Raw genomic sequence first — 13,896 nt, forward strand, 5'->3', positions numbered from 1 at the left:
CTGCCTAGTTTCCACTTACGACCTTATACTCCTTGACATCACTGTTTTAAAGGATATAGTGAACGTAGAAATAACTGTCAATCTTCTGGAGCTATCAAGAACAATGGATTCTAGCAAGATTGTCAAGAAAGCTTTATGTAGCCAAGTATGCTGGCTAAGCCCTTAATCCCAGCGTTGGGAGAAAGCGGTAGGAGGATCTGTGAGTTCAAGATCAGCCTGTTCAACATAGTTCCAGGCTAGTCAGAAAAAAATGCCCTTAAGTAATAAAATTATTTAGTTCCTAACATTTTCAGGAGAGATTGCGTACAACTACAGTCGTTTAGTGACCATAAATTCTCACATTTCCAAAGTCCATAAAGTTCACAAACTCACTGGTTTCACCACTGATGTAAAGGAATTTTTATAGCTTGTATATTAGAACCACTGTAAAGTATCTTTATCCAAGTGGATCAGAAATAAGCATCAAAAAGCTACACAGGTCATAAAATTTCAACTTTGAAATAGAAATTTACTGGGTATAATGGCTGATGCTTTCAGTCCCAGCATGTGGGAAGTCAAGGCAGGAGAAATGCCACAAGTTCAAGATTATGCCGTCTCCAAAACATTCAGCTAGATAAAACCTGAATTATGATTGCATGATGGGTCTACGTAATGATCTCTTAATTAAAAAAGATTATCAGTCATTCAAAAAGTAGCAGCAGGGAAAAACTGCCTTATGATTCTTGAACCAGGTCCTCAAAAAAGGCCAGGAACAGCAGCATGGTTTGACTGAAGAGTAATCAACACAAAGGGGCCTAATTATATACGGGAAACATGGCTCCCTTTCCACCCGACCTTATCACTGTTCTAGCATCTATCACTCGCATTTAAACAATGTATTTTCATTCTTTTTTTGTTGCTTTGTTTTTTGGAGACAGGGTATCTGTGTGTAGCCTTGGCTGTCCTGGAACTAGCTCTCTAGACCAGGCTGGTCTCAAACTCACTGCCTCAAAAGTGCTGGGATTATAAAGGCATGCATTTACTCTTCAGATTTATGTGTACAGTGGTTTTGCCTGTATGTATACATGTGTGCCCAGGCAACTATGGGTGGTTGTGAACTGCCATCCAGATAACTAGGAACTGAACCCGAGACCTCTGCGAGAGCAACAAATGCTCTTAGCCACTGAAATGTCTCTCTAGCCCTTCAAAAGGATTTTAAACTCAAGATATTAATGGTCCAGTACATGACAGAAGAACATGGGAACATATTTTAAAGTGGAGCAAGAATTAAGCTTTTATTACTGACAGGCTTCATACTTTTCAGACAGAATCACCATTACACAAAAGTTCATCTAATAAAGTTTTAGGTGGCCAGTAACTTCATCAATTAGCTCTACTGGTCCTGGCCCAATTCCCAGGACAGTTCGAGAGCCTGGTTCAATCTGAGTACGTCCAGCATCTTGGATTAAACTTACAGTCAGTCCCAACACTTTCGCATGGGTCAGTAATTCGATGAGGGTTTCTTCATCTGGAGCTTTGACCACCACTTTGGGCTGCCCACAGTGCTCCCACTCTTTGAGCACTTGAGGGTTTTTCCTCTGAATCTGCTTGTAGGCAGAAACAGCAGCGTGAGAACACTGGGCAGCAACCTTCCCTTTTCCCATCTTTAGGTCAGTTCGAACCACAAGAATCATTTTGTACTCCCCACTCTCCCCAGGAATGCTTGCTTCGGTTTCTGTCTTGGTGTCTCTATTTGTCTCACTTGTTGAGTTCTGGGGTAACACGCCAAGGTGACCCCGGAGGCCCCAGCCCAGGCATATGCCACAAGCAACTCCAGCAGCCAAGCTGAGTGTACCAGGATGAGCCAAATACTCCATAACCAAGAACTTGGAGAGCACCTAAGGGAAAAGAAAAAAAGTTGTTATCTAAAACTAGGGTTTCAAGCTATTCAGATAAACCACCTACAAGCAACAAACAATATTTGAGAGCCACACTAAGTCAAACAGAGGAAAGGCAAGATGCATTGTGGGTCTTATGCACAGACCCTGCTTCCATCCATCCCCAAGTACTAGATGATTCAAAGATCCAGAAGGAATAGTTTTGGCCATTTTGAATGGTCAGCAGACTTTCTTCAGTTAAAAACCCTACCATTCAGGAAAAGGAAATGATGACTTGGCCAATATGCCTAAAGAACTGTAGGGGGAGCTGGGCACTGATGGAGCACATCTTTAACCCAAGCATTTGAAAGGCAGAGTCAGGTGGATCTCTGTGAGTTCAAAGCCAGCCTGGTCTACAGAGTGAGTTCCAGGACACCTAGGGCTGTTACACAGAGAAACCCTGTCTTGAAAAACAAAACAAAAAAGAACTGTTGGGGGGTCCAGTGGTCCTTGTACCAGAGTAGCACTTAAGAAAACCAGGATGTTAATCTCACAGGTGCCTGTCTCCTCAATGGAAGAGATACAAAAAAAAAAAAAAAAAATACTTGCATTCCATCAGAAAGCAACAGACCTCACCCTAATTCTCCAGAATGGTTATTCCAGACTCTTCCCTCCTAGACCATTACCCATCCTTAGAATAGATCTCACAAGTATGTTATGGCCGGCTGACCTCTATGCTATCATTCAGAGACCACACTACATTCTAGATCTTTTTGCTATAGAACCCACCCTCATGGTCACATGTACTTCGTAAGAGTTTCTATGTAGTCACAAATCTAAGGTTTATCATGCACCTGGAATTGGATTAATTGTTGCCTGGAAACCTTTTCCCAAATTGTACTGTGTTTAAATATGCTGACAGTTCACTGATCCAGGTTGATGAAGTCAATCTGCACTGTTTCCATTCTTATTTCTTGACATGATTTGCTTCCCTGCTGCATGACACCTACAGGGACCCCCTTCAAGGAGCCTAAAGCAATAAAAACTAACTCTGGAAAGCAGTGCAAATTTCTATCTTCATAATTCAGTGGTTCTCACTGTCATAGTAAGCCTGTAGGAGGTACATTAGGCCATGAGTCAAGATGCTATAAACAAAGTTTCAGCATTAGAAATGAACATGGATGGAAACTTATCCAAGATCCTAATACAAATTCATGTTACATCTGAACACAAAGTATTTGAAGTGGGTTCTTAAATTCAGCAATTCTAGAAGTGTAGTGATGGAGGAGGGTCATCTGTCTATGTGTTACTTTCATTGGTTAATAAAGAAACTGCCTTGGCCCTTTAATAGGACAGAAAATTAGGTAGGCGGAGTAGACAGAACAGAATTGTGGGAGAAAGAAAGCAGAGTCAGGCAGACGCTTCAGGCAGTCTCCATGCCTCTCCTCTCCGAGACAGATGCAGGTTAAGTTCTCTCCTGGTAAGCTACCACCTCGTGATGCTACACACATTAATAAAAATGGGTTAAGCAATTAGCCAATTAGCCAATAAGAGGCTGAAACTAATGGGCCAGGCAGTGTTTAAATGAATACAATTTGTGTTGTTATTTCGGGTGTAAAGCGAGCTGTGCGGGAGCTGGGTGGCACAGCCCACCCACCGCTCCTTCTACAGTGTAGCTATCCTAGACACACTGAGTCCTTTCACTCCTTCCCACCTGTAACAGGGGACATCCTGCAGTCCACCATGCCCTGCAACCCAGACAGGCCTTGAACTTGCACAAACCTCTGGCCTTAACCTTCCAAATGCTGGGATTTGAGCAACCAGCCTGGCTTGAATTTCTATGTTAATGGAAACGACCATCAGTTTCTTCCTCTAGTGTAGTGTCCAAGCATTTATATGCATGAAGCCACCATTTTTACAGTACTTAAGTAACACTCCAAGAACTGTGCAATACACGACCTAAATGGATAGGAACACTTACTTTAACATAAATTTCCCTATTATTCTTGATAAAATAAACACATGTTAACATATGCTAAGTGACAGGACTCTGGCCAGCTTCAGCGTAGAGAGAATGGCTCTGGCAGACCTTGCCTTTCTCCCATTCCCTCTGCCTTGTTCAAAACTATTAGATTACATTTCTGAAGCTAGCCACCAGGATCTATATAATATTCCTACGGGAATTGTTATGAGGAATATTTTGAGTTAAGCAATGACAGACTGGGAACAGGGCTCTTTTTTTTTGAGACAGGATCTCATTATGTAACCCAGGCTGGCTTCATACTTCTGATCCTCCAGCCTCAGCAGTGCTGGGACTATAGGCCTGTCCCAGCACAACTGATTTCTTCAGTAACACTTTTTTGTTTGTTTTGTTGTTGGTTTGGTTTTCGAAAGAGGGTCTTACATAGCCCAGGCTAGCTTTGAACTCCACAGGAAGACAGAGCGGACCAATAACTTATCTTCCTGCCTCTACACCCCAAGTGCTGGGATTACAGGAATATGCCACCATGGTTTTATGTGATGCTGGGGATCAGACCCATCATTTCATGCATGCTTGGCAAGTACTCCAGCCTCAATTACAGTTCTTAGTCACTAAAGAGATACATACCATAAAGCTTATTTGTACATCAGGTGGCCACATGAACTATGTAGCTCAAATGCAGGTCAAAGTTTATAGTGGAAACTTTAGATGGTTCAGCTATCTATTTAAACCCAAGTGAATTAGTAATTGCAAGCGTTTAAGAGTCGGTATGCATGCTTTGATTATTCATATGATTACATGACATTGTCAGTATTAGCTCTCAAACTGAGAGATCACTTTATACTACAAAAACTCTGATCCAGGGGCTGGAGAGATGGCTCAGTGGTTAAGAGCATTAGCTGCTCTTCCACAAAGGTCCTGAGTTCAATTCCCAGCAACCACATGGTGGCTCACAACCATCTGTAATGAGGTCTGGTGCCCTCTACTGGCCTGCAGGCATACATGTAGGCAGACTATTGTATACATAATAAAAAAAAAACTCTGATCCAAATGTCAGGTTATTTACAGCATGAGTATTTTTCAGGGATGAAGCCATCCAGGGCTGGTGGTGCTGTGCTGGATTTCTAAGAAAGATAGTAACAATGCACCAAGCTCCTGAAAAAGAGAAAGCATCAAACTATAGATGTCTGGATTAGACTTGGTTAGAGGCACAGACCTTTCAGAGTGCTGAAATAAATGGAAATGATTAAATAAAAGCCTGACTTTTCTATTAGGTTAGCTAGGGAAATCAGAGAGAGACAGAAATATACATAAAGAGAACGCACACAATTTAACCAGAGTCTAAGTCTATAGTGATTAAAGCAATACCTTTCTCTCTCTCTGTCTCTCTCCTCTCTTTTTCCAGATAGGGTGTGCACTCGCATGGACGAGAATGTATGGAGGTCTGAGGCCACTTTCCTCCAGAGTGTGTTCTCTTCCACTATGTGGGTCCAGGAAGCTGAACTCAGGTTGTTAGGCTAGGGGTCAAGCACATTTTCCTAGTGTGGCAGTTCACTGACCCCTTTTCTTCCTTTCACTGGCAAAAGCAATTCGATTTTATTTATTTGATTATCGAGACAGGGTCTCTGTGTAGCCCTGGCTGTCCTGAAATTGGCCTCTACCTCCCAAGTGCTAGGGTTAAAGGAACTCACCACCCATCTGGTTGTGAATCCATTTTAATTGACAACCCTACAGGTAAAGGTTATAGTACATTACCCATCCTCTAACACATTTGTTTAACTCTGTGAGACTGTTGAATCTCTGCCTGTCTAAAACACCTGATGGTTTAATGAAGATCTGAACAGCCAATAGCAATGCAGGAGAAACGATAGACGGGGTTGGCAGGCAGAGAGAATAAATAGAAGAAATTTGGGAAGAGGGGAGAGGAGGAGCAAGAGAACATGGAGAGGTGCGAGGGGTCAGCAGCCTTGGAATAAGAGCTAAAGTAAGATAGAGAAGTAAGGAAAGGAAAAGGTAGACGGGAATTCAGGAAAAGCTGGCTAGGAACAAGCTAAGGCTGGGCGTTCACAACTAGAATTAAATTCTAAGTGTGTATTGAATTGGGAGCTGGGTGGCGGGCCCTCAAAGAGTAAAACCAACAACTACATTTTGGCATTCCAGCGTGGGGGCTAGGGTAAAAAGAACAACTACAGCCGGGCGGTGGTGGCGCACGCCTCTAATCCCAGCACTCGGGAGACAGAGGCAGGCGGATTTCTGTGAGTTCAAGGTCAGCCTGGTCTACAAGAGCTAGTTCCAGGGCAGGCTCCAGGCTCCAAAACTAGAGAAACCCTGTCTCAGACAAGGAAAAAAAAAACAACAAAAACCCAACTACACTGACACTTTAATACAGTTCCTCATGCTGTGGAACACCCCCACACACACACACACAACCATAAAATTATTTCATTTCTACTTCATAACTGCAAAATAGCTATTGTTATGAACTGTAATGTAAATTTCTGCTATGCAACCCCTGTGAAAGGGTTGTTCAACCCCAGAGGGGTCATGACCCACAGGGTAAGAACCACTGCTCTAGAGCCTCCTGCATATTAGGTAAAGGACTCTCCACTGGTGAGACTCACTCCTGCTTCTGCTACTTAAAACTGTATCTTGCTAAGTTGCCTAGGCTGCTCATGAACATGATCATGATCCTTTTGCCTCAGCCTTCCCAGTAGCTGGGATTCCAGGTATGTGCCCACAAACCTAGCTCCCTCTTTATAACTCTTATCAAGGTATACATTGTATGCAGATTTTAATGACGCAAAGGGTGGGGGAACAGAGAAACTAAGACCGAGAGAAGTCTAATATAGCAGATGTTTGGTAGCTGTCTGCCAGGTGGAATTAGTAGTCCTCACAATTTCTAGGTGGCAAAGTAAGCAAATATACCATATACCAGACAAGGAAAGTTAACCTCTCTACAGAGCGTCTACTACAGGATGGGTAATATACTATAACCTTTACCGATACATTTGTCAACTAAAATGGATTCACAGGTGGGGGTGGTGCATGCCTTTAACCCTAGTACTTGGGAGGTAGAGGCAAGTCTGCTCTACATAGAGCATTTCAGAACAGCCAGGGCTACATAGACCCTGTCTCAATAACTGCATAAATAAAATAGAACTGCTTTTGTCAGTGCACAACAAGGAATAAAGCTAGGAGGTTGACTAAAGACTGCCAAAATGAAAGTACACAAAGAAGCACAGCTGCTTAGTAAGTGCCTGCCCAAGCTGGACTTCAGATCACACTTGGTACTAGGCCTTGTAGACAAGAATGAGGGTTCAAAGCAGTTCATGTCTCCTCAAAAATTATTCCTTGGCCCAGGCATGATGGTCCACCCTTGTAGTCCCAGCATGCAGGAAGCCGCAAGAGGACTCCAGGTTTGAGCCTAGCAGTGATTGTCCTGCCTCAGTTTCCTGGGTGCTAGGCTTAAAGGCATCCTCGACCACAGCTGACTCAACATCCTTTAATGCGTATGCAATTTACCAAGGTATGCATAGCTCCAAAAAGTGTAAACTCTCAAAGAAGCTCACCCATCTTCAGACCATCAGTTACTTAGGGCGATATATTTATTGTTCTAAACATTAAAATGAAGCTCTAACTCTCATTTTTAAAGATGAGAAAATGAGGATCAATCAGAGACGATGTGGCTGAATTCTAAAAAAGCTAACAGCCATTACAAAAAGCTGCTCGATCTCATTTAAAAATACGTGCATCAGTGACAAGCAGGGTAAAGAGAGAACAATGAATACATCCTACTCAGGCCCTACACTTCATGAGGTCACTAGTAAGCCTCAGGCTGTTCAGACTAACTCCTCTCAAGGGTGTTCCAGTCTCTCTCTGCATCCTCACTGTCAGCTCAGGGTTTGACAGTGCTCATAGTCAGTCACAGACAACCTTTAACAACCCAGAAAAACTAGTGTGTCCATAAAACCCTCTTCTTTGGGCCTTTTAATTAGCCTGCTTCACCAAGCGTGTTTCAACAGCTCTCTTACTCCTGGTAACTTCCTGAGCCACGCTCTCTGCAATGATCTACTTCACGGGTTCTTTACATTTTTCCAATCTTAAAAAAAAAAAAAAAAAAAAATTCTTTTCTAAAATTTTTGACCCACCATGACATAATTTTCTTCTTTCAATTCCAACCTCAATTATCTGCTTCTCCTAATCACCATGTTCTGGTCCCTTTCTTCCACCACGCTACCAAAAGTGCTAAAGAACCAGGCATTTGCCAGGCGGTGGTGGTGCACACCTTTAATCCCAGCACTCAGAAGGCAGAGGTAGGTGAGTCCAAGGCCAGCCTGGTCTACAGGGCAAGTTCCAGGACAGCCAGGGGTTACACAGAGAAACCCATCTCAAAAAAACAGACATTGTCATTGCCACCACAGTTGTATCTTTTTGGGTTTCACTGAGTGTTGTGCACCACTTCCTAATGACTTTTAAAACTTTAAACCTTCCTCTTTGAATTATTTAACATGACTCTGACCCAATGCTCACCTTACCTATCTGATAGTTCCTAAGAAAACTACCTGGTATTTGCCTGGAAATATGGATAGTATTATACAATCTTATATTGTTGGCCCTTCTGTCTGTATCTATGCTATCCAATGTGGTAGCCAGTAGTGCCATATAGTTAGGTACATTCAACTTATGGTTAAATATTCAGTTCTAAGGATCAACAATCTGGAAAGTGGCTAGCAACCACTCTATCAAACTGGGAGAGAGGACACTGTCATCACTGAAGAAACCTGCAAGACCAGACAAGTTGATGTATCTTTCAACAGTTTCATGTGTTTGGGGCCAAGTAAGAATCACAATAAAGTAACCCTGTCCCAAAGAAAGTGGGGGAATGGAAGCACACTGGGACAGCACTGGTCTATAGCTCTTTTCCAATCCTCTCAAATCAATCAATCAATTGATCAATCAATCAACAGACCAACCAACCAGCCAATTAGTACTCTCTGAGGACTCATTATGCTCCAGGCACTGTTGCAAAGCCTCAAGAGAGAGCTCTCAAAACAAAGGTGACTTCTCTCTGCTTCTAGCTGGCCTTGACAGGCAAAAAGTCTGTCAGGTTGTCCCTGCTCCACACTGTCACTCTCAGGAGTTCCTTTCATCTTTTAGGGAGCTCAACTCAAGCAAAACTGAGATTTGTGATTTCATCACAGAAATAGAGTTTCAAAAGAAGATGGAGATTTTATTAAATATAGACTTTTAAGCTCAAAGGTTCAGAGAAAAAGACACATGATGTGGTATGCACTTATGTATGCTGTGAATATGTTTTATTACTGTTGGTTAATAAAGAAGCTGATTTGGCCAACAACAAGGCAGAATAGAGCCAGGAGGGAAATTCAAGCAAAGGATACAGGGAGAAAGAAGATGGAGTTGGGGAGATGCCAGCAGCCACTGGAGAAGCAAGATGTGAGGTAACAAGGCACAAGCCTCGTGGTAAAATATAGAATAACAAGCCGGGCGGTGGTGGTGCACGCCTTTAATCCCAGCACTCGGGAGGCAGAGGCAGGCGGATCTCTGTGTGTTCGAGGCCAGCCTGGTCTACAAGAGCTAGTTCCAGGACAGGCTCTAAAAAAGCTGCAGAGAAACCCTGTCTCGAAAAACCAAAAAAAGAAAAAAAAATATAGAATAACAGAAATGGGTTAATTTAAGATGTAAAGAATAGTTAGCAACAAGCCTGAGCCATCAGCCAGTTTGTAATCAATATTAAGCCTCAGAGTGGTTATTTGGGAACTGGCAGGCAGGAGAGAAACCTCCAGTTAGAAATGGCTCCCAGAAATACTCAGACAAGACAGATCCAGTATCTTCCCTTAAGACATAACCAAATGTGGACACGTGCTCAAGAAGAGTCTCCATCAGGCGGTGGTGGCGCACGCCTTTAATCCCAGCACTAAGGAGGCAAAGGCAGAGGGATCTCTGTGAGTTTGAGGCCAGAACCTGGTCTACAGAGCTAGTTCCAGGACAGGCTCCAAAGCTACACAGAAACCCTGTCTTGAAAAACCAAAAAGTCTCAGAAAACAAGACATTCCTAGGGATGGAGACTCACACTGTCTTAGTCTTAGCCACATAGATCATTTTTATCATTTTGATGGTTTTCAAGTTATATCTTAAAAGGGTGGGCGCCCAGAAACATTATTTTTCACTCTCTCCTCTCTCTTTGGACAGAAAGTGTCTTGGATGGAATTATAACCTGCTTAAAAAACAAACAAACAAACAAACAAACAACAACAGAAGTCTGCAGAGTAGCAGTGGCCAATGTGTTTAATCACAACACTAGGGAGACAGAGGCAGGTGGATCTCTGTGAGTTGGAGTCCAGTCTTGTCTACAAAGTGAGTTCCAGAGAAGCCAGAGCTACACAAAGACATCTGTCTTGAAACAAACCAACAAAACAATCAGGAACCACTAGGCTTGCACAGAGTCTTGGGACACAGTCCTTTCCCTTTAAATGGGGTTTCATGTGAGATTCCTAGACAACTGGGAAGGGACACAGGCTTTAAGCAGTTGTTAACTGAGTTAGCATATTTGCTTCTCCCAGGTAAAAGGCTTCAACCAGATTCCAGAGTGAGGGGTTCCTCCCTCTTCCCATGTTCCTACAGTTTCCTTTCTACCCTGCACCAAGATGAACAATCTCATTTATTCCCAAATCCCCTCACATACAGGATGCTTTGGCCATGTGGATCTCCAGTTTCTGTTAGATTTCATCACCCAGAGTTTCCAAGTATTTTTTATGTTTTGATTGAGTTCTTTTTGCTGATCATCAAACCCAGGGTAAAGAGCATTCCACCTTTTGTGTGTTCTTCCTTTATTTTTTGGTTTTTTGAGACAGGGTTTCTCTGTGTAGCCCTGGCTTGTGTTCTTGACTTTTAAGAAAATCTGTACTTTCCCTCCTGTGTTCCAATAGCGTCAGTCACCAAATCCTGTTGTGTTTATTACTGTAAGCCCATCTCCACTATTTCTACCGACAGTGCCCTAATTATTTCTTATCAAAAAACTTTTAACTTTGCTAACTCCAATCTTTGAGGGAAGTGGTTAAGGGAGGAGCATCCCAAGTTCAAGACCAGACAGGGCAACTTGATGAGGTATAGTGATAAACCCACCTGCCTCCATCTTCGGCTTGAAAGCCATCTTATAGCAAAAACATAACTATATTAATTTCTGTTTATGATTAAATTTGTTTCTCAAGGATTGGGCTATGGCCCACCTATAACTTTTTGTTTGTCTGTTTTTGTTTTTCAAGACAGGGTTTCTCTGTGTAGCTTTAGTTCCTGTCCTGGAACTTGCTCTGTAGACCAGAATTAACCTCGAACTCACAGAGATCCACCTGCCTCTGCCTCCCGAATGCTGGGATTAAGGACCTGGGCTACCACCGCCCGGCTCCCACCTATAACCTATAACCTTAACTACAAAAGGTTCTGTACTTGTCTGTTCCTGGATATGGCAACCATGCCTTTGTTTCAGAACATTGTTAGGACCTACTTGGTTTATGCTTATGTTCTGCTTCCGTACCCCCCCCCCCCACTATCTGCCTGCCAAATGTCCCATCTGGAAACATTCCACTCCTGAACTGTGAAGCTTCTTCTCTTGCCCATGTTCGATGCTGATCTCCTGAGCCACTCCATGAGGGAAAGACAGCCCATGTGCACGAATTTAAAAAAAAAAAAAAAAAAAAAAGCTTCCTTTAATTAATTTTGCCATTATATGGGTCGATGGTCTTTCTCCTCGCATCTATGGGATTAACAAGCTCCATGGTAGAGCGCTTGCCTAGCGTGCAAAAAGTGCATGCACCACAGTACCAATAAATAAAAGTACTTTTAAATCCATCCTTAGAATTCGTTCCCTGTCGGAGCAAGGCTGAACAACTCGAAAACGGACATTTAGTATTTACAGTGTAAGGCCTGCTCTCCATTTTCTCACGTTAGGACAGCGTACCAACGCCACCTAAACGAAGAGGCTTTGCTCGACACTAAAATTCTGGGTTCTACCCCTTCCCAGCATCTTGGTTTCTTCTTCCAAAGGAAGGTTTGCTGAACGGGCAAGATCAAGACAGTTTATGTGGTAGCTAAAAGGGAGCAGACTGTGGGATAAGATAAGATACGTTCCGGTAGGGAGAGAACTTCACTCCTCTCCTCTCCATCGTCCTGGAAGGAGGCGAGACTTACCTGAAGCACTACTTGTCGCTCACGCCTTGTGGTTCTCCACTCCTGAACAAGGAACACGCTTCACGCGCGCCAATCACTTCTTCCGGGTTTCCAGAGAAACTAGTTCCGGATCAGGAACTACAAAGCGCAGTCATCCTTCCTCCTGTCACACCCACAGGATCCGAATTGAGAAAGCCGAACCGAAATCCCGCGAGGACCCTCTCGGGTTGTCTCAAGGAAGGTGGAACATTTCTCTTTCGGAGGCGGGCTCCTCGGGGGACCGGACCGGAAGTGACGCGAGTGAGTTCCGGTTGGCCGGAGCCCAGCGGCGGGTGTGAGAGTCGGTGCTGGGAGCCGCTTCCAGGATCCTGAGATCCGGAGAAGCCGGGGTCTGAGCGGGTAGGTAGGCGAAAGCGGGGAGTCGGGGGCGCAGTCCCCAGCTTGGCTTCTTCCGTGGCTCTCACACTTGGGCGGTGCAGATACAGAACACGCTGTTTTCACTTGAGAAGTGTTTCAGGTCACTGCTGACAGGCTGTGTCAGCCTGACTGTAGTCAGGTTATGTGGGACACCTCTCCGCGGTTGGTTACTGGGACATTGGCCCCAGATGCTCCCGACCGTTCGTTCCAGGCTTGGAAGCTGTCCTTGGCTTCTCCAGAGCACCCTCCTCCCGGAGTGTCCTGATGAAATAAGCTGATGACCGAGCTCATCTCCAGGACCTTTTAACGCGCTGTTTCTCGTCCCCATGAAGCGCAGGCATGAGGGTGTCTTGACGATATAGAGTTGCCAAAGGAAAGGGCTTTCGCCTTTCAGAGCTCTTACTGTGAACCTTGGCTCTTCTTCTAGCTGTCAGAGAAAGGTTTCTCTGCCCTTTCCAAACCCCTAATCCCCAAATTTTGTATTTAACTGCAGTTGGAAGTACTTTGCAGCAAGGCAGGGTGGTCTACTTAAAAATCTTTACAATTTCAAAAAGCGTGTATAGCCTTGTGTCTCCTGATACCTAACACTTCTGACTCTCAATTGATTTTACGTAGCCATCCTTTGCTTTTCTTCTACCCCATCAAAAAAATGTAATAATGCATAGAATGGCGCTGTGCATGTATATTGGCAATATAATTTCCTGTCTTGACTTTCAGTTCTTCCTTGACGTTTGTAGACATTTTGTAGACAGACTGATTGGTCATTTAGAGATCTTTCCCGGTGTTTCTCTTGGCATAATGAAGAATTTAGTATTCCAACTGTTTTGTTTTGCTTTATTCTTTTGAGACAGAGTTTCTCTGTAGACCAGGCTATCTTGAACTCAGATATCAGCCTGCCTCTGCCTCCCAAGTTCTGGGCCCATCTGTATTCCAGCTGTTACTATTTATGAACTGTGTTGTCATTGGGTCTGATTTTAGGGGAGAAACTTAACTTATTAGGCAGCAGTTTGTGTGACGAAGGTTATGTTTTTATTGACCCTCGGTATCCCAGACAAAGTTTGTATAGGTGCAAAATAACTCTAAAGTGGTAATTTCTCCTATTTAGCTTATTTGCCTACATTATTTTAAAACACAGATCCATTTTTAGGACCGTGTTTCTTAGATGCATTTAATAATACAGTTAAATCCCTGAGGTACACATTCAGTAAGCAAATATACACATAAACTCATGTCTGAACTACTCTAGCAAATGGTTCAGTGCTGCTCACCAATCTAGCTGCAGCTAGTTTCATCTGATTTTCTCAAATTAGCCGTAGTTTTTGAGTTAGCAAATTGTTGACACGTCTTTGAAATGAGGTGACAAGTATTTTGGCAAGTGGAATTGTAAGTTTGATGTATCATTAATTTTAAAATCTAGTAAATTTACTTATTGATTACACAACTACCAAACTTTTTTTT

General features: G+C 43.3%; 2 protein-coding genes across 2 annotated transcripts in view; one reads left to right on the forward strand and one right to left on the reverse strand.

Annotated features, from left to right (window-relative positions):
• Nucleotides 1-1,247: 1,247 nt before the first annotated feature.
• Nucleotides 1,248-12,319, reverse strand: Ptrh2 (peptidyl-tRNA hydrolase 2). Its single transcript, XM_038324958.1, has 2 exons — nucleotides 12,043-12,319; nucleotides 1,248-1,877 (listed from the first exon to the last, which is right to left on the reverse strand). Exon 2 carries the CDS (start codon nucleotides 1,854-1,856, stop codon nucleotides 1,332-1,334), a length of 525 nt encoding a protein of 174 aa, XP_038180886.1. The 5' UTR covers nucleotides 1,857-1,877; nucleotides 12,043-12,319; the 3' UTR covers nucleotides 1,248-1,331.
• The window catches only part of Vmp1 (vacuole membrane protein 1), a 99,282-nt gene continuing 97,595 nt past the window's right edge, over nucleotides 12,210-13,896 (forward strand). The window contains 1 exon segment of the mRNA XM_042054831.1: nucleotides 12,210-12,420. The gene's annotated coding sequence lies outside the window, so the exon portion shown is untranslated.

The sequence above is a fragment of the Arvicola amphibius genome, chromosome 4, assembly GCF_903992535.2.
Source record: "Arvicola amphibius chromosome 4, mArvAmp1.2, whole genome shotgun sequence".
Lineage (NCBI taxonomy): Eukaryota > Metazoa > Chordata > Mammalia > Rodentia > Cricetidae > Arvicola > Arvicola amphibius.

Bases quoted from the DNA above. Each gene is read 5' to 3' on its own strand.
- Ptrh2 (XM_038324958.1), bottom strand. From the start codon at position 1,856: ATGGAGTATTTGGCTCATCCTGGTACACTCAGCTTGGCTGCTGGAGTT.